The sequence below is a fragment of the Nerophis lumbriciformis genome, linkage group LG25 (genome assembly GCF_033978685.3).
Source record: "Nerophis lumbriciformis linkage group LG25, RoL_Nlum_v2.1, whole genome shotgun sequence".
Taxonomy (NCBI): domain Eukaryota; kingdom Metazoa; phylum Chordata; class Actinopteri; order Syngnathiformes; family Syngnathidae; genus Nerophis; species Nerophis lumbriciformis.
Window position 1 is genome coordinate 12300473 of NC_084572.2, and position 22055 is coordinate 12322527.

The window sequence follows — 22055 nt, forward strand, 5'->3', positions numbered from 1 at the left end:
TTCCTATTCACCGCTTCCCTTGGGTAACTCCGCTTCATCTTTATAAAAAATCCCAAGTATGTGCACGCCACCCGACTGAACTAGAAAGTTAACAAAACTAAAGAAAGCCACAATTGGATTCACTTTTCTGGTTAATTGTGCTGCTGTGGGGCAGCACGATTAGGGGTTAGTGCATGTGCCTCACAATACAAAGTTCCTGGGTTCAATCCCAGGGGTATTTCTGTGTGGAGTTTGCATGTTCTCCCCGTGACGGCGTGGGTTCCCTCAGAGTACTCCGGCTGGATGGGATGGATTTTCTGCTGTGGATTTGTTTAACAGTTCAGGTAGGGGGACTAAAATTTTGCATTCAGGTTTTTATCTCATCTTGATTTTTATTTTAATAATTTCTAAATATTATATTAAGATTTTTTACTTCTTTGTAAATATTTATATATGATGTGTACTTGTGAGCCACAACGTACTTTTTAGGTGAGAGAACATTTTAAAATAGCCCTATATGCATTGTCAATGCATATAGGATATGAGATATGGCATATCATTTTACAGTATCCATCCATCCATTTTCTACTGCTTGTCCCTTTAGGGTTGTGTGTGTGTGTGTGGGGGGGGGGGGTGCTGGAGCCTATCCCAGCTGCATATGGGCGGAAGGCGGGTACAACCTGGATAAGTCGCCACCTCATCGCAGGGCCAACACAGATAGACAGACAACATTCACACACTAGAGCCAATTTAGTGTTGCCAATCAACCTATCCCCAGGTGCATATCTTTGGAGGTGGGAGGAAGCCGGAGTACCCGGAGGGAACCCACGCAGTCACGGGGAGAACATGAAGACTCCATACAGAAAGACCCGGAGCCCAGGGATCGAACCCAGGACCTTCGTATTGTGAAGCACATGCACCAGTAAAAAAACAAAATTATCAATAATTTCAGAATAATTTCCACAAATAGAGTATATATTGGTTTGAATTATTCTAACCCAGGGGCCCCCAAACTTTTTGACTCGGGTTAAAAAATTGTCCGGGGGCCGGGCTGTATGTATGTATATATATATATATATATATATATATATATCTATATATATTCCGAGCATGATGATGTCACGTTATTGATGTAAAAATGCATCTTTAGACAATATGATTTAGGAGACACCAAGGGTAACAGGCGGTAGATAATGGATTAGAAAGGACAGATTAAAAAAAAATATATATATAATAATATTAATAATAATAATAATAATAATGAAAAATAAAAATTTTTTTTTTTTTTACTTGGGACTTCCTGCAGGGTGGATTTTGGGCGCTGGCGAGCCGTATCCGGCCCGCGGGCCGTAGTTTGGGGACCCTTGTTCTAACCAAAATCTTGTAAGTGCAAGCTGTGACTGTTTCCTTTAAAACATGTTACTTGTATATAATAAAAAATAAAACAATGAAAAAAAGCTTCTTTTTTTTTTGAACGGTTCTTTGGAAAGAATGGTTCTTCAAAGTCCAGCTCCCTTCAAAGAGCCATTAATCTCTAATCAATTATATGATGGCTCTATCTAGTGGTACACGAAATAATTATTTAAATATTCAACCACAGTGTTACTGTTCAAACTGTGTGTAATATTACAGTGGCCAAACATATTAAGTATATTAAGTACTGATGACAGGGTGGAGCTGCGGTTCATTGAATGAAACACTAGTCCTGACATAGTAAAGCAGAACAAAACTGATATATTGGAGTAGTTAAAACAGCTAAGCATGCCTTTTGTGTTATTATTCATTAAACAAACTACCCTAACCCGTACTGCTCCTCCATTACGAATAATATTTGACATAGTTTAATCCAAATAATGTGTTAAATTCTAAACAAGATGTCCAGTCTACAAAAACAAGGAGCAACAGCTGACGGAACAACAAGCCGGACATTCGAGGTCGGCACCAGGGTAAAATAAAGTGCTCCAAACTCACCGACACGACACTTATACCACGGCGAATATGATGAACGTCCGTCCAGAATGATCGAATAATGTCGTTTGTTACATTTTAACATCGCCTGACTAGTACTGTCAACTCCATGACATCCAAGCTACGTTAGCATCAAGCTAGCACTAATCACACGACTCACTTCCGGGATCGCGGTTCAAAATAAACTTACACCCATGACAGTGGGAACTACCCAGAAGTCAAGTGTTACGAATACTTTGGTACATGCTTGTGTGTATTCATCGATAAATACAGAGATACAATGTGTATATCAGTGTTGACAAATATTTCTCTTAGCGAGGACAAGATATGTTTCACTGCACTCTCCCACCACTAGTGGCAGTAGTGACAATCTTAAACAAGAAGTCTGGTGCTAGAAGAAGTCATGAAGATTTTTAAGCGCAAAAATTACGACAAACATGTTGAAGCTGTACTTTCATTTGCTCTTTAATTTTATCGACAGTTTAGTGAACAAACACCTTCATTATTAATTTAGTTTATTTATTTTAACACACCATAGTTGTATGTACATTTATTTTTCATCAGTTATGTATTAGTCCCTTCTAATGCAGTATATTAGGTCGGTACTTATTTTTCTTATCAGCCTGACCTAAGCCTGAGGTTTGTGTGTTCAATAAAATGTTTGTGATTAACACATGATTTCATATTATTGGAAACTGTACATAGGGAGGATATAATTATTAAATATGATTAAAATCAAGAGCAAGGTTAATACGACTATTTATATATTTAATATTTGTATGCTTACTATGGTATATTATTTATGTGTTCACTGTTCTGTTACAGAGAATAAGGACATTGGATAAAATTGCTATGGTATGAAAAGGGGTAGGATTAAATAAGCTCGGCTTACTCCTTTTCGGACGTGCAGTAATGAAACAACTGGAATTGATGTGATGCATTACGTTGTATCGTATGCATGTTCGAAATAAACTGAAACTGAACTAATGGAATCTCCTCCGGCAATAGTGTTAGCATCAACAACTATAGATTTTGATTTGTACTTGAAGGATATTTTTTTTGTGCTTGAAAGATTTTGATTTGTACTTGAAGGATATTTTTTTTGTACTTGAAAGATTTTGATTTGTACTTGAAAGATATTTTTTTTGTACTTGAAGAAATATGTTATTTGTTTCTGAAGCATGATGTATTTGTTTGATAGGTATGTTTCTTATTTGCAAAACAAAATGCGTTTGTGAATGATATTTTGTAACCACACTGCGTTTCTGTGTGAATCGTTGGGCGTGAGTAAAACATGTTTTGAGTGTGTGTGGACTTTTGGCAGTAATTTAACTCCATAAATATATCTTTGACATAGGGGTGGGCGATATATCGAATATACTCTATATACTATACTATATTGCGGGTTTGTTTCTGTGCGATGTAGAAAATGACTATATCGTGATATTCGAGTATAAGTTCTCACACAGATGCTTTTAGCTGCGGGCATTACACTACATGCGTTTCTCACTCTTTCTTGTCTCTCCTCACAGAGACATAAACAAGCGCACCTTCTTACATACGTCACATACTGTCATACATGCAACGTCATACGCTCTCGCCGAGCAGAGAGGTAGCGGCATGGTAACGTTAGCTGTGGTGCAAGTGGTAATACGAGAGAGAAGGTGCCAATCTGGTAACAGATAGAGACAAATTAATTCCCAAGAAAAGCAGCACAGGGTCCATCGTCTGGAGGTGGTTTGGCTTCAAGCGGGAAGATGTTGAACAGACAACCGTAATATGTCAAGTATGCGGCAAAAGCGTTCCTACAAAAAGTAGCGCACTACTAATTTGTAGCATGGCTTGAAAAGTCACCCACTAGAGAATGAAGAGTGCTTGAAACTCTGCATGATAACATCTTGGCCAATGCCACACCCACAAAATACCGAAACAACCATTTCCAGATCAACACCATATGAAAAAAATAGTCAACAACAGAAGGAGATAACGTCCGCAGGAACCTACCACATAGCGAAGGACATACACTATTTCATTTCCTATTATGCAGCTCATTTTTATTTGACAGTTACTAAAATATCTTGTGTGACATCATGCACAAAAGTGCACTTTTTTTGTTTTAAACTATTGTAGTGGCGTTCTGTACAAAAAGTGCACTTTAATTTAGTACTAAATTAAAGTGCACTTTTTGTACAGAACGCCACTATTGTTGTTTTGATATGTCATTTTATGGACATCATGCACAAAAGTGCACTAATAGCTTGTTTTAAAATGTCTCTGACAATTTTGCACTTTCTGTTTTGAAATTACATTAGTTTGTGCCACTTTGATTGATTGATTGAAACTTTTATTAGTAGATTGTACAGTACATATTCCATACAATTGACCACTAAATGGTAACAGCTTAACTGTTTAATAAATACACTTTTGGTCAATTGACTTAGTTGTGATTTCCCTCTCTGCATGAAAGTTTAAAATGAGCATTTATTAATGCAGTATGAACAAGAATGTTTTAATGTAGACACATAGAATCATCATACTGCTGTGATTATATGCATCAAGTGTTCATTCAAGGCTAAGGAAAAATATCGAGATGTATATTGTGCATCGTGACATGGCCTAAAAATATCGAGATATTAATAAAAGGCCATATCGCCCAGCCCTGCTTTGAGATAATTATTTTGACAACCCACACGCTCCTTTTGACAGACGTGCAATGACGCCTCTCTGCCACAAGGGGCCGCAGCGCGCTACCGCGCCGCTGTCCAGGGGAGGGGACGGCGGGGCGAGATGAACCCAGGATGAAGCCTTCAGAGCCGCGGTGACACAACGCGAGGGAACACCTTGACAGAGCCAAGCTCGCGCTGCGAAGAAATGCGCGCGCACTTTGACGAAACAAACATGTATATTCCTTTTGTGGTGCATTTGACAATTCCTACTCCCCCCCCCCCCCCTCCCCTGATTAATTGGGAATACGGGACCACGCGTGCCGCAAAATCCCGCCGCCGCCGCCACCAGCCCCCCCACTCCTCAAGACGGAGACCTATAATTGGAGAGGAGCCAGTGACGCGCTGAAAATAACCAGGTTACCACTTATCCGCTTTGGGGAGGGCCCAGCAGCACCATATATCAGCTCCTCCTGTTCCAGCTGTTTGGGAATATCCTGCTCACCAGATCCTCACTGCAGCTTGCAGCACCACCACCGCGTCTAGGCTTCCTCCTGCCCGGGTTGGATCATGCTGACGGGGGCATGGGCGAGGGTGTGCACCCGGGATCCCTCACTGGGGCTGGGGGCTTTTTTTTTTTCTTTTTTTTTTATAAAGGGAGGATGGAGGACTCTGTTGCTTGGTGGTGAAGAAAAGATGCACAAGAAGCTTTGCCCACCCCTTACCAAAAAAAAAAGGATGTTGGTTAATCCGGAATGTGATCAGATGTGACTTTTGGGGCGGCGGCAGTGGCTGGACATGGAAGTTGGAACTTGCAGATGACATCTTCTGCAGGGAGCCAGACCAGCAGGCTGTAAGGCTCCTTGTGGATGCTGCTGTATGCCACCTGCATGCATGCCTGGGTATGTATCAATACCATTACCTACTGTGCAGAATTCCTTTGTCGGTTTGGAGGTATTTGTGGGCGAGATTTCCTGGAATGTACGATTGTGTGTTAGGAGCTGGGTCTTTGCGGGCAAGGTGAGTCCTCCATTAATTCAACTGGCCTACAAAGTCCCAGTTTCTGGCTCATGGGAGCAGCGAGATGGGAGATGTATACAACAAAAAGTAGTTTACAGCCTAAAAAGCTCATAATCAATGAGAAAGTGGGTAATATCCTCCACAGAACCAGCGTCCTATGAAGTGGATATTTGTTTTTGTTCCATTTCTTTGTCAGAGGTACACATTTATGCAAAAACACAAATGTCCACTGTAGTGGACGCAGGTTCTTAGCAGGGTCGTCACAAAAAAAGCATGTATCTTTTTGCTTCCATTTGCTTCCATTCCATTTTCTTACGCATTTGCAAACAAACATGCTTTTCATTGGACAGTTACATTGTGTTATGATACCCTAAAAAACTGCTTCAGTACTATAAAATTGACAAGTCAAATAGTGAGCGACGTCCTTTTTATCCTGCACTACAACGAGCTAATGCAACAAACTTTTGTTCTTATTTGTACTGTAAAGTTCAAATTTGAATGACAATAAAAGGAAGTCTAAGTCTAAAGTAAGCTTATGTTTTTGTAAAGTTAACTTTGATATTGTCTGAAAGTGTAGTCTAAAGTTTTGCCCTTAAAGCCTTCAAATTTGGCAAACGCTTTATGACGTCCAGCAGGTGTAGAAGAAGTTGTGATGGAAGGCCGCTTTCTATATCTGTCGTGACCCTGGCGTGCCGTACATACCCCACTAATGAATTTAGCATCCTGACACTAGATGCTTTATGTAATTAATAGAGGGGGCAGAAAAAGGGGCAGTTAGGGCATAATGGCATCTCGGTGCTGCAAGTGACACATAGGTAAGACTTTTGCTCACGTCTTATTTAAAAGAAAAAAAGACCAGGCGCTTATGGATTATTAGATTAATGGGTTGTGAAAATGATTTTGAAAATTTTAAATGGAAAAAAAACCCAGCGTATTGTCACTGAATTTGTCCTTATAGTAGCAATTCAGAGAGCAAATAACCATATTTGGTAAAGTATTGGAACCATACCTTTCACAGCCAACCAGTGAACAACAATATTAATACTGATAATGTAAGAAAAGTTTACTATACTACATACACAACAACAACAATTAAATATTGTATATTGAAAAAAATATTAAAAGTAAATGTGAATTAAATGTCTACAGTACAATAGTATTATATTACACTATTTATAAAAAACAGTCCATGCAGTAAAACAAGTAAATGTGAATTAATTGAATATAGTAAATTAATATAATAGAGTAATTATTTAAAAAGATCTAAAAAAAAAATAAAAAAAAATCAATACGGTAAAAAAGTAACTGAGTGATTAAATATAATATATTAACATTGTAATACAATAATCCTCCAAAATCAGAAAAATTAACTAAATTTAGTATATCAATATTTAGTTCAATAATAATAATAATAATAGAACATCTAAAAAACAGTCAATACAATAAAAAAGTAAATCTGAATTAACAAAATATAGTTTATCAATAATTAATATAGGAATACTTTCACAATAAAAATAGTCAATACAGTACATGTGAATTAAATATAGTACATCAATATTTAATATAATAATAAAAAAACAGTCAATGATGTAAAAAGTAAATGTAAAATAATTATAGTACAGTATATCAATATTAATACAATAATTAACATAAAAAAAGTCAATACAGTAAAAAAGTAAATGTGAAATAATTATTTCAGCAATATTTATTATAATAACAATAAAAAACTGTCATTAGAGTAAAATAGTAAATGTAAATTTATCAAATATAGTCTGTCAATATTTAATATAATAATCATTTTAAAAAATCTAAAAAAAAACCTAGTCAATATAGTAAGTACATAAGCCTCAAAAGTAGATGTTAAATATAGTTTTAGTATATAAATCAATGTTAATATAGTGATAAACATTTCCCCCCCCAAAAATAATACAGTACATAAAATGTATTACAGATGTTTGTGTTTTGAGATTTAAACTTGTCGTCGTTAGTATAAAGTGGCGAGTGTCGTGTTTACAGACTCCTTCTGTTTGGATAAATCAAGCCACCTTATGAAGAATAACTTAACAACCTAATATTGTAAACGTGTCAATGGGTCGCCTACAAAAGTGCAAAGGCACATGAACCACAGAGGAAGAGAGCAATTGGGTCAAAAGTGCATGATGAGTTAAGGACGTGTGAAGGAAGCTTCTACAGTATTGAGTACTTAGTAGTAGTACTTTAGTTTGAATAAGCAGTGAAACCAAAGTATACTGATTAAAATCATAAAGATATTGAATTAAACAAAGTGGTGCCAATCAAAGCCATCAGCTAACATCCTTTTTTCCTGCGGACTGCTCCTGTCTCGTATTCTCACACTATCTGCATGCGGGGTTGTGGACTTACTTTAAATAGACTCCCCTCTTAGACCCCCAGGTTGTTTTCTGCCTCAGTTTGCTCCGACAGAGCACAGCAACGGCGGTCACGTCCAGGAGAAGCGCTAAAACAAAAGCTTTGTTTAGTTGGTACTTCGAACGAACACGAGGCCGGGCGTTCTGACGCCACTGCGAACGCCAATAAACCCTCCACGAGATATACACAATAAATACCTCAGAGCGTGACCCCGGCTCACAGACACCAGAGTTACATGGCCCCTGGAAGGAAAAAAGGTGGCGTCAGGCAGGGAGAGAAAAGGCAGCAAGAAAAGTGAGGGACTTTTAGGGGCAGCTGTGTTTTATTAACCCAGTCATAATGCCCCTAAAAATCCTTATTGCTCTTGCAATGGTCAACAAAACAAACTCGATGCTCGATGACGACAACCTGTTGCAACCTTTCTGTGTAGCTCAGCTGGTGGGAGGTTAGCTCTCCCACTTGCACAACGTGTTTGCTGATGTCGATGATGTGCAAATGTTCATCTGGGAGGAATGGAAAGCATCAAACAATTTGAATCATGAATAATGCTGACACGGCTTATTCTAGTCTTGCTCAAGCATGCAAGGCAAAAAGACAAGGAGTGTGCAGGTAGAGGGGTTCATATTCAAGGCTCCGGTTGGAATGGAGGGAGGCAGAGGGGAGTGTTCGGACTCATAAACAAGGAGACATCTTGACAGGCAGCAGACGAGCGTGCTGGCAGAGACGAGCCAGCAGCTGTAGAGAGACAGAAAATGGCAACCAAAGATGGAAAGGCATATTGATTGACAGTAATCATACTGCATACGTTTGAGGTTTTCGTCTTAAGCCGGTAACTCGCTCTAAATCGCTCGCAATTGAGCACCGAAGCCAAAGATTCAAAGTCCTGATAATGATGATAATGTGTATTATGACAGTTTGTTTACGGTCAATGCTAATGCTAACCAGAGCATTGAAGTGTGTAATGTGAAGTAGCATCATAGCTATGGTCGGGCATTGTTTGAATTTGGACGATTCCACTTCCAATTCATTATTTCGATTCTTAACAAGTCTCGATTCCGATTCTTTTAGGAGACAGGGCCACAATTTTACTATTCTCACTGGGCTATTTTCAAGCAGTACACTATAAAGCCTTTGAACTGGAATATAAATGTTGAGAAGTTTGTTTCCACAGGAAAATAAATTGTGTAGAAATATGGGGAAACAACTACAAATGTGCGCTTCATTCACTAAATGTGTTACAAAAAAGATCAATTAGAATAATACACAATGTTGGATATAGAGAACATACAAACCCTTCATTAAATCACAATTATTAAAATTCAACGATTTTGTGCATTTGCAAACAGCTAAAATGATGTACAAAGCAAACTATAACCTGCTACCTAATAATGTACAACAATTCTTCTCAACAAAAATCTAATTTAAAACATGCGTATGCTCGTACAACACTTAAAACCTTTACTATATCTGTATGTGGAATTAAATTATGGAACTGATTAAGCAAAGAAATCAAACAAAGCACCAATATGATGCAGTTTAAAAGACTGTTCAAACTACAAGTGTTCACAAAGTACACAGAACAAGAGTTATGATGAAAATCTTGAACCCTTTTTTTCCTTTTTTTATCAAGACAAAGATTATTTCTGTATTTAATATTTGTTTGCTTACTATGGTATATTATTTATGTATTATTTGTTCACTGTTCTATCACAGAGAACAAGGACATTGGATAAAATTGCTATGGGATGAAAAGGGGTAGGATTAAATAAGATCTGCTTCTTCCTACTCCTTTTCGGACGTGCCGTAATGAAACAACTGGAATTGTGTGATGCATTACATTGTATCGTATGCATGTTCAAAATAAACTGAAACTGAACTGAACAGGAGGAGACCTTCACAGAGGTTTCACTTAATTTTTTAAAAGCCTCATAAAAAAACATTTACACGTATTCCTTTGCTTATGTGTTAGAGCTAGGGATGTTTCGATCAGGGTTTTAGTCCCTGTCCTGGTTTTTGCACAGCTGTCGCTCCGTCTGAAGACTATCAATTTGAAAGAAAAAACCCCACAAACTATGAACATTTCTCTTCCTTTTGTGTTTGTTTTAATGTCAATTTGTTGCGTCTTCTTCCTGTCACACACAAAAGTGACAATTCCCTGTTGACCAATCATTGGGCAGCAGCGTGTTCAGGTCCAATCTACACAAGTGAAGGGGACTGCGTTAAAGGCCAAAGGCCAAACAATTATCTAAACAGTAGCACCTTGGGATAGGGCTTTAATTGTTTGTGACGCAGCTAGTACCTCGTAAAACTTGTATTGCGAAACAGTGTCACCCATCGAAAGGAATTGAAATCAATGTTGCCGATGCTTGTTCCCCCCGAAACACCACAATTTGAACATGTCTTTTTTAATAAAGACCTTCTAGATGAGTTGGAGTTAGGTAGGTAGAGGTATCTTTTATTCTAGTATTTAGTTCAGTTAGTATTTATATTGAATTATTCTGACTCAATTTATAAAATGTCATTATGATTAGTTTGGTGTTATTTTGGTCAGTTTAGGCGCTTTCTCGTTTATTAGTTGTTGTCTCATTTCGGCACTTTAAAAGGAACCACATTACTGCCGTCGATAAGGGACCAGCATGGATTTTTTTTTTTTTCGTAACGGGAAAGTTTTTTTGTTCATTGCTTGCTTGTTTCTAGTTAAATAAACCACGTTTTCATTTAAAATGGATTTTCGTTTGTTTTTCCAATCTGCGTACACCACAACCCACCGTGCAATAATTGCCCTTTGAATTTTGATGGGGATTTGAAGACTTTTTTTTTTTTACAGATAAGAAATACTGTTTGGCAACAATACAATAAAATGTACTACAAACAACTACAGTAGTTTTAGAAAGTAACGTACTAATAATGTACATTATTACCTAGAGATGTCCGCTAATATCGGGCTGCCGATATTATCGACCGATAAATGCTTTAAAATGTAATATCGGAAATTATCGGTATCGGTTTCAAAAAGTAAAATTTATGACTTTTTAAAACGCTGCTGTACGTAGTGACACACGGACGTAGGGAGAAGTACAGAGCGCCAATAAACCTTAAAGGCACTGCCTTTGCATGCCGGCCCAATCACATAATATTTACGGCTTTTCACACACACACAAGTGAATGCATGCATACTTGGTCAACAGCCATACAGGTCACACTGAGGGTGGCCGTATAAACAACTTTAACACTGTTACTAATATGCGCCACAATGTGAACCCACACCAAACAAGAATGACGAACACATTTCGGGAGAACATCAGCACCGTAACACAACATAAACACAACAGACCAAATACCCAGAACCCCTTGCAGCACTAACTCTTCCGGCACGCTACAATATACACCCCCGCCCCCCTCAACCTCCTCATGCTCTCTCAGGGAAAGCATGTCCCAAATTCCAAGCTGCTGTTTTGAGGCATGTTAAAAAAAAAATGCAATTTGTGACTTCAATAATAAATATGGCAGTGCCATGTTGGCATTTTTTTCCATAACTTGAGTTGATTTATTTTGGAAAACCTTGTTTCATTGTTTAATGCATCCAGCGGGGCATCACAACAAAATTAGGCATAATAATGGGTTAATCCCACGACTGTATATATATCGGTAGATATCGGAATCAGTAATTAAGAGTTGGACAATATCGGAATATCGGATATTGGCAAAAAAGTCATTATCGGACATCTCTATTATTAACCTTGGAGAGTGGAATTCTACGGCATGGCCTTCCAGCTGTTTCTCAGTCAAATACGCCATCAGCAGCTCTCAATATTTTATGGAAAAATGTGCACCGTTTAGATATTATTTTAAGGTCCTTGGCTGGTGTTTGACTCATTTTGCTTTAGTATAGTGCAGACTAGCAGTGATACGCGTACTACTTCGCTAAGTCGGCTATACCCTGGTCATGTTTTTAATGATTTCTTTCTTTAATTCACTCCTTCTCAGCATTGTCCTTTCTTTGTTCCCCATGGTTGGAAAAACAAAGTCATGTGGATATTTAGCTTTTAAGCTGAGACCGGATGTTTTGTTCCAATTTTACGGGGCTCACTCTGACATTTCTGCTCACAAACAATTAGTTATCTGAAAGTTAGCTCTTATTCAAAACACTCTTGAGTTGGGGTACAGTTTTCCTGAGGCACCGCTGTGTAAAATATTAATGCAACAATTGCTTTTAGTACAACGTGGCAGGAGAAAGTGTCGAAATTGTCTAAATTTGTCAGGTTATAGTTACGGAACTTATGGTCAACATTACAACTGTTGTGTGGGTGTGAAGTATTTCATTGTGCAGTGCAATTCAAATTCATTTGTTTTAAGAAACGTTTGTGCAAAGTTTCACGATAGTCAGTTTGACTTTGAATCTTAGAAAAGGTGCTGCCGAGTCTGGTGAGCAAATCGGCGTCTCGTTGAAACCCCTTTCAAAGCTTCAAAGTCAAACTGAATAGAGTGAAAGTTTGCACAATAGATTGAGTCTGTGTTCGTTTGATGGACCTTTGCGTTTGCATTTATATTTCGCCTTGAAAACTGTCCCTGTATGAGTAGGGATGGGCACCAGAACCTGATTCCATAATAGCACTGGTGACAAGGTAAACGGTAGTAACCAAACTGAAAGATTAAGTAGCTGTCAGTGCCTGCTTTTGTGCTTAGCAGTGAGATTGTACAGGTAAGGTCTTATAATTAATGTAGCGTACTTCTGACAGAGGCACAGAGTCTGACAATCTTTTTAAACTTTATAGCCGACCTGAATACGCCAAAAAAACCAGCCCTCGTAACAGCGATTCTTTCACAGAGCTAGGCTAGCCAGTATTTAATTCATACGACTAAAGTATTTCAATTGCTCGTCTGTTCAACTTAAATGTCACAAAATGCCATAAAAATAAAAGGGCATTGTTCAAAAAATAATAAATATTATCATTGTTATTAATATTACCGTATTTTTCGGAGTATAAGTCGCACCGGAGTATAAGTCGCACCTGCCGAAAATGCATAATATAGAAGGAAAAAAACATAAATCGCACTGGAGCCCGGCCAAACTATGAAAAAAACTGCGACTTATAGTCCGAAAAATACGGTAATATTATTAATAATAATAATAAATTATATATATACATACACTGTATATATATATATATATATATATATATATATTTGCATGTTTTCCATTTTTTAAGTACCGGTTCGAGCACTCGGACTGCATGATTTTGAGAAAAAAATTGAATTGCGATTTTTCTGCCAAACATTGCGATAGCAATGTGATGTGTGATTTTTAGATCTTATTCATTTAAATGCATAAAAATGCTAAAATGATGAGCAAAGGAAGCCATGATACTTTTAGACTGCCAATAACATATTCCTGTTTCAAGTTTCCACACATTACAACAATATGTAATAATCTAGTAAAAATGTTTGCTTTAGCACTGGCCCATGTTTGTTTACACCGTCCTTTGCCGCTTGTCTGAGCTTCGTCGTCGTCCACACGTTTCAAACAAAGTTGAAAGACTGTCACGGGAGAAGTTCCTTCAGCCATTTGACATTGTCACCATTAAAGCCTTTTGTAGTACTGTAGGAGTGCTAAACAAATCGATTTACATCCAAATCGTAATTTTTTTGTTTGTTCAGATTCTAAATCAACCAATTAATTTACTGTTTTTTCAAATACGTTTTTGGATGAAAAACAAACAACTATTATTGACATGATTATTATTATTGACACTGTTGTTTTTATATATTTTTTCTAGTATTGTATTTTGTACGTCTTCACAATTGCTTTGAAAATGTCTATCCAAAGTGTTATGAAGATGGGATTAGGTTGGAGTTGCTCCATTTTCTTTTATTAGATTGATTAACATTCTGGGATTTTTGTAAGTAAAATACATTTTTATTTTTGGAAAGACATTTTTTTAGGCCAATACTGCACGTACAAGTCATACCTCAGCGGCCAACCGGAGCTGTTGTAACCTGTTTTTAAAACATTTTATCGATTCTGAATTAAATCATCACCCAAAAAATCGAATTGAATCGTGAGTTACCCAAAGATTCCCACCTCTACTTTGCAGAAAAACAACGCAAGTGGCTTTTCTTATTAGCACACTGACTGCATCGCACACTAACTTGTTGTTTCCTGTAACCATTTCTGATTGGCCAGCAGGCTAAAGACACGATGCTCGACAATTTTGATTTGAAGATGGAGGAGAGAAAAAAAAAAGCTCAGCCTCTTGCGGTTCGGTTATAGCAGTAATTAAAACCTCAATGTCGATTAATCGTGCAGCTCCCTCGGGCACAGTTTAAGCACCAACACGGTCTTTAAAGTACTGATTTGGTACTAGTAGTGAAACAATATCCATCATTAAATGTGACTATACATATATTTTGTTGATGTTTGAACAAAAATCACACTAAAACCTCACAATTTAATTGGGCTGACGATTCTTGGGCTGACGATTTGATGAAGAATCACGGTTTTCGTAATATTTATTTATTTTGTATATAAATATACATATATTTATATATAGGCCAAAAGTTTGGACACACCTCATACAATGCTTTTTCTTTATTTTCATGACTTTTTACATTGTAGATTGTCACTGAAGGCATCAAAACTATGAATGAACACATGTGGAGTTATAATACTTAACAATAAAAGGTGAAATAACTGAAAACATGTTTTTGCTCGGATTACTGCTTTACACACTCTTGGCATTCTCTCGATTAGCTTCCTCGATTAGCACCTGAAATGGTTTTCACTTCACAGGTGTGCCTTATCAGGGTTGATTAGTGGAATTTCTTGCTTTATCGATGGGGTTGGGACCATCAGTCGTGTTGTGAATGAGAAGGTGTGTCCAAACTTTTTCCCTGTACTGTATATATATATATGTATATGTATATAATTAAATATTTTAGAAACAGGTTTTAGGCTACAAAAGATCCTCTTGGCTGCTGACTTACGACTTATGCACGCGGTGTTGGTCTAAAAACATACTTTTAAAAATAATTTTTTCCAATTTTATTTACAAAAATTCAAGAATTTAATAAAACTGGAACTAAAGCAACCTCCAACCCAGTCCAAATTTAACAATATTTACAATACAATCGAAATTTAAAAAGCAATTGAGAAGAAATACAAATACAATACTTAATAAATGTAATACTAAAAAATAATATAAATAATAGTTGTTTAATGTTTTTATTCCACAAATTGTTAATTAAAAAAAAAATAGATTCTCGAAAATTTGTATCCGATTTAGAATCAGAATAATAAAAAAAAAAAAAAAAAAAAAAAAAAATCGCAATTTCGCCGTGAATTAATTTTTAGACACTCCTACTAAAACTGCAAAATCCAACTCTAAAACTCCTAAAATCACCAAGAGAAAACTATGGAAAATATTATTGATTGTAAGTCTGGTTTTACTTGACCAATTCACACCATTTAAAGAAGTGTATACGCAGCGTGAAGTCTGTTATTTCAACGTGAGTTGAAACGGAACGAGTCAACATACGAATAAAAGGTTGTGTTTGGACTTATCCATCCATCCATCCATTTTCTACAGCTTATTCCCTTCGGGGTCGCTGGAGCCTTTTAAGCAAATCACCTATAGTGCATTCAAATCTGTCACCATAACAAGAAAGGGGAACACAAATAACCTTGCAGTGTCGGTATCAGTATTAGACATGAAAAAGTGCTATCAAGCCATCCCCACTAGAAATCCTCCATGATTCCAAAGTGAGTCATCCAGCTGTCATTTGCCAGAGGAAGAGCAACATCCGGGCAAGGCCGGCTGTGGACCGATTTGGGCTCCAGGCCTGGGTGTGTTTTGGTGTGGTGGCCCGTCATGGCTTTTGGTGAATGACTCATTGTGAGTTATTCTGATGATGAGTCTCCCCCTCCTTGGACGGCCATCGTTGGGAGAAGAGAGAGAGCGAGACAAGGGGGGGGTGATGACTCAGGCGCCATGAAGCACATGGTGATGGCGAAGGGAGGAAGGGATTACTCATCAGAGCATGTGGAATCTCATACGGTTATCACAGGACTGACCGTGTGTTTACCCCACGGCGTCGCCAACCGGTCCTCACCGTGATGTCACTCCCCCAAAACCAGGAAGTGAGTGAAAGTGTAGATTGTGGTCTTTGGGCTTCCAGTTACACAGAAACCATTCTGTCGCTTCTTTGCTCCGCTTTCAGTCCGCTCGAGGCTCCGCACTTGTGATCCTTTCAACATAATTGACTTTTTGTACGCTGTTGTCAAAAGCCAGTCACATGATGACCGTCCCTTCAGGACATCGGTCTGATGATGCTTGAAAGTTCACCTTCTTCTGGAGTCCTAGTATGGTTTCCGACCCACGCTACATCCAGAAAGTATTCACAGCGCTTCACTTTTCCCCACACGTTATGTTACAGCCTTATTCCAAAATGGAATACACTCATTTTTGTCCTTAGAATTCTACACACAGTACTCCATAATGACGATAGGAAAAGTAAAAAAAAAAAGCGAATTTATTTAAAAAAATCACATGTACATAGTGTAAGTATTCACAGCCTTTGTTCAATACTTTGTTGATGCACCTTTGGCAGCAATTACAGCCTCAATCAAGTCTTCTTGAATACGATGCCTCAAACTTGGCACACCTATCTTTGGGCAGTTTTTCCCATTCCTCTTTGCAGCACCTCTCAAATTCCATCAGGTTGGATGGGAAGTGTTGGTTTTCATTCTGGATGTCTCTGTACATTGATGTATTCATCTTTCCCTCTATCCTGACTTATCTCCCAGTTTCTGCCGCTGAAAAACAACCCCACAGCATGATGCTGCCACCACCATGCTTCACTATAGGGATGGTATTGGCCTGGTGATGACTGGTGTCTGGTTTCCTCCAAACATGACGCCTGGCATTCACGCCAAAGAGTTCAATCTTTGTCCCATCAGACCAGAGAAATTTTAATTTTTCTTGGTCTGAGAGTCTTTCAGGTGCGTTTTGGCAAACCAATTACTCACACATTGTTTCCGTCAGGCCTGATTGGTGGATTGCTGCAGAGATGGTTGTCCTTCTGGAAGGTTTTCTTCTCTCCACTGAGGAATGATGTAGCTCTGACAGAGTGACCATTGGTTCTTGGTGACCTCCCTGACTAGACTACGATGAATGCAGCAATGTACAGAGACATCCTGGTTGAAAACCAACACTTCACATCCAGCCTGATGGAGCTTGAGAGCTGCTGCAAAGAGGAATGGGCAAAACTGTCCAAAGATAGGTGTGCCAAGCTTGTGGCATTGTATTCAAAAAGATTTGAAGCTGTAACTGCTGCCAAGGATGCATCAACAGAGTATTAAACAAATGCTGTGAATACTTGTGTACATGTGATTTTTTTTTTGGATTTTTCGTTTAAATACATTTGTTAAATAAAAAAAACAAAAAACTTTTCATATTGTAAATATGGGGTATTGTGTGTAGATTGTGTATACAATGTTGAGGCTGTAACATGAAATGTGAAATAAGTGAAGCACTGTGAATACTTTCTGGATACACTGTTAGTGTAGTGTTAAATCACAAGTTAATGTGTATTGGGAGTGAAATAATGTGCAGTAGATCCCAGTCTGCTCGTATTTGGCTGCTAAATTACAACAAGTCGGTGCAGGTTGCTCTTCTGCCACAAATTATGAAACACTGTCAAAATATTTAAGCAAGGTGAGAACTGAAAAGTGCTTGATCAGAGAGTTTTTCCACCACACCGAGTATCAAGGGTGACATTTTTTCAGGGCTTTCATTCTTTCTCTGCAGCTCAGCCTTCCTAACAGACTCTCCCAATAGTCCATCTTACCAGTGATTAAGGTGTAAGACATATACAGTCCTACCTCAATTTACGAGATGAATTGGTTCTGTGACAAAGCTCTAAACTCGAAACACTTGTCTCAAATCAACGACGTCCATCAAAAAAAATAATTCCCGGTACCTGGAAATCGACACTGGTACTCAACAATACCATTTTTAAAAAAACTTTTTTATACATTGATAAATGTTAATTGTTTGATAATACCTTTTTTTTTTTTTTTTTTTATGTAACATTTGAAAATGAGTTGATTATGCTAACTGTGCTGTCCAGTTGTTGTATCTTGTTTTCATATAACATTTGAGTCTTATTTGCAATGTAGTTGCACTTCCATGACATTAGATGGCAGTACTATATAGGCTATCTGTGGTGTGTTGTCTAACGAGGAAGTAGCCTTTTTTATGAAGCTGAAGGTGTTGGCTTGCGCCCTACAAAGTGTTTAGACTTTAAGTATTGTGCTTATTACACAGCAGCTGTTTAATTATAACATTCATCTTAGTTGTAGTTTTCATTACCATATTCGGAGGTGTTTAAATCGCCATGTATAATTGCTAATGCCAATAGTAGCCTGTCTATGGCAAATTCAATGTAAATTAGCACCAAGCTAGCACATTTTAAAAGAGTGGAGCCCTACTTTAGGTTTGGGTGTTTTCAACCAAGTATACTTGTTTTGTTGGTGTTGAAAATTGAAACATTACTTAGAGGGAAGTTTGACGGAGTCCGCCCTGAGTGCAGCTTGAGTGATTGTTTACGTGAGCCGATGTTTAGTCTGCAACCGGACCTAACGTCACGCGCAATAAGCGTATTGAAATACAAACAAATACAAACCGTTTAATTTCACGTGAAACGGTACCCGACGCCTTAAAAAGTATGTGCTTTGTTACCCATCCCTACTTCACCATGACAATCATGTTGACCACCTTTTGGCGTGCTCAGTGGCCTAGTGGTTAGAGTGTCCGCCCTGAGATCTGTAGGTCGTGAGTTCAAACCCCGGCCGAGTCATACCAAAGACTATAAAAATGGGACCCATTACCTCCCTGCTTGGCAATCAGCTTCAAAGATTGGAATTGGGGGTTAAATCACCAAAATGATTCCCGAGCGCGGCCACCGCTGCTACTCACTGCTCCCCTCACCTCCCAGGGGGTGGAACAAGGTGATGGGTCAAATGCAGAGGGTAATTTCACCACACCTAGTGTGTGTGTGTGACTATCAGTGGTACTTTAACTTTAACTTTTTGATGTACTTCATCTGGTAAGCTTTTGGCGTGAGCATTGTCAATTAACGAGACTTGAGACGTACAGCACCAGGACTTGGCACACCAATTAATGCTAACAATACTGCAACAAGCAGCTGTCTGGGCAATGCCAAGTGGAAATTAACTCTGTTGATGCACTTCATTTTTTCCAAATCAACTCCACAATACCACTGCAAAAAGTCAGTGTTCAAAAACAAGAAAAAAAATCCAAAAATTAGGGGTATTTTATTTGAACTAAGAAAAATTATCTGCCAATAGAACAAGACAATTCGGCTTGTAAAGACTTTCCAAAACAAGTAAAATTAGCTAAGCTCAACGAACCCAAAAATAGCTTAAAATAAGTATATTCTCACTAATAACAAGTGCACTTTTCTTGGTAGAAAAAAAAAAAAAGACCTTTTTGCTCAATATGTTGAAAAATATTCTTAAATTAAGTAAATGCTAGTGCCATTATCTTGACATAATGATATGCGCTCGGCATCAGGATTTTTTTTTCATGCTTTAAGTAAGAAATTATTACTTTAAAAAATTAGTTTTATACTTGTGAGTGTTGATGACAACTTTGCAACAGTTGATATTCTGGTTTCAAGCATGTTTTACTCAATATAGGTCATAAAATCTCAACAACAAGCTGTAATATCTTACTGAAATCATTTAGGACCAAAACCCTTAAAAAAGTAAAACACTCTAACATAAAATCTGCTTAGTGAGAAGAATTATCTTATCAGACAGAAAATAAACAAATAACCCTTATTTGAGATATTTAATCTTACTGAGATTTTAGTTTTTGCAGCGCATTAGTGAGTCTTTGGCGTGAGCAATGTGTAATGACCACGCAGGACACACATTGCTAACAACATGAAATGTTATCAACACGGCTAATGGGCAAAGCTGCAACTGTCAAGTGGACAAACTTTTGGCAGGCCAATATAAACCTGGAGTATTAGCACATGGAAGCCCAGTTCTAATTTAGAGGAATTACCCAGGATGTGACGAAGTATTGACGTGTTGTAGAGGCCATACTTGCCAACCCTCCCGATTTTCCCGGAAGACTCCCGAATTTCAGTGCCCCTCCCGAAAATCTCCCGGGGCAACCAATCTCCCGAATTTCTCCCGATTTCCACCCGGACAACAATATTTGGGTCGTGCCTTAAAGGCAATGCCTTTAGCGTCCTCCACAACCTGTCGTCACGTCCGCTTTTCCTCCATACAAACAGCGTGCCGGCCCAGTCACATAACATATGCGGCTTTTAAACACACATTAGTGAATGCAATGCATACTTGCTCAACAGCCATACAGGTCACACTGAGGGTGGCCGTATAAACAACTTTAACACTGTCCGCCCTGAGATCAAATATGCGCCACACTGTGAACCGACACCAAACAAGAATGACAAACACATTTCGGGAGAACATCCGCACCGTAACACAACATAAACACACCAGAACAAATACCCAGAACCCCTTGCAGCACTAACTCTTCCGGGACGCTACAATATACACCCCCGCTACCACCAAACCCCGTCCCCCCCATCTCCCGAATTCGGAGGTCTCCATGTTGGCAAGTATGGTAGTGGGCCGAAACAATGATGCTGGAGGATCCTCCGGGATCTACAATAGAACACACTCAAGTCTACTATATTGGGTGTAAAGGTGACTACAATGCACCTGGAAAGTATTCACAGCCCTTCACTTTTTCCACATTTTGTTATGTTACGGCCTTATTCCAAAATGAGTGTCCTCAAAATGCTTCACAGAATACCACATAATGATAATGTAAAAATGTTTTTAAATGTTTTTTTTGCTGATTTATTGAAAATAAAAAACTCATGTACATAAGTATTCGCAGCCTTTGCTCAATACTTTGCTGATGCACCCTTTGGCAGCAATTACAACCTCAAGTTTTTTTTTTTAATACAATGCCACAAGCTTGGCACAGTTTCGCCCATTCCTCTTTGAATCAGGGCTGTATGGTAGAGTGACCAAACAGAAGTCATTTTATAGTAAAAAGTTTGCCAACGTGCACCTAAAATACTCTCAGACCATGAGAAACAAAATTATCTGGTCTGATGAGACAAAGCTTGAACTCTTTGGCATGAATGCCAGGCATCATGTTTGAAGGAACCCAGGCACCACTCATCACCAGGCCAATACCATCCCTACAGTGAAGCATGGTGGTGGCACCATCATGCTATGCGGATGGTTTTTAGCGGCAGGTACTGGGAGACTAGTCAGGATAGAGGGAAAGATGAATTCAGCAATGTACAGAGACCAACACTTCCCATCCAAACTGATGGAGCTTGAGAAGTGCTGCAAAGAGGAATGGGCAAAACTGCCCAAAGATAGGTGTGCAAAGCTTGTGGTATCGTACTGTATTTTTCGGACTATAAGTCACAGTTTTTTTCATAGTTTGGCCGGTGTTGCGACTTATACTCAGGAGCGACTTATGTGTGAAATTATTAACACATTACCGTAAAATATCAAATAATATTATTTAGCTCATTCACGTAAGAGACTAGACGTATAAGATTTCATGGGATTTAGCGATTAGCAGTGACAGATTGTTTGGTAAATGTATAGCATGTTCTATATGTTATAGTTATTTGAATGACTCTTACCATAATATGTTACGTTAACATACCAGGCACGTTCTCAGTTGGTTATTTATGCCTCATATAACGTACACTTATTCAGCCTGTTGTTCACTATTCTTTATTTATTTTAAATTGCCTTTCAAATGTCTATTCTTGGTGTTGGCTTTTATCAAATAAATTTCCCCCAAAAATGCGACTTATACTCCAGTGCGACTTATATATGTTTTTTTCCTTCTTTATTATGCATTTTCGGCCGGTGCGACTTATACTCCGGAGCGACTTATACTCCAAAAAATACGGTATTCAAAAAGACTTGAGGTTGTAATTGCTGCC

The 22055-nt window shown here is 38.2% G+C and overlaps 1 protein-coding gene and 1 long non-coding RNA gene across 2 annotated transcripts in view; one reads left to right on the forward strand and one right to left on the reverse strand.

Moving 5' to 3' along the window:
• LOC133621601 (uncharacterized) overlaps window positions 1-22055 on the reverse strand; it is a 182946-nt gene that overhangs the window by 2571 nt on the left and 158320 nt on the right. Inside the window, exons 3-4 of the mRNA XM_072916055.1 lie at window positions 8216-8260; window positions 8013-8106 (exon numbers count right to left, since the gene is read on the reverse strand). Coding sequence (XP_072772156.1) covers window positions 8031-8106; window positions 8216-8260 — 121 coding nt within the window. The 3' untranslated portion in view covers window positions 8013-8030. The remainder of the gene's footprint in view (window positions 1-8012; window positions 8107-8215; window positions 8261-22055) is intronic.
• LOC133621602 (uncharacterized) overlaps window positions 5122-22055 on the forward strand; it is a 38075-nt gene continuing 21141 nt past the window's right edge. The window contains exon 1 of the long non-coding RNA XR_009817677.1: window positions 5122-5512. This is a non-coding gene — a long non-coding RNA (uncharacterized lncRNA). The remainder of the gene's footprint in view (window positions 5513-22055) is intronic.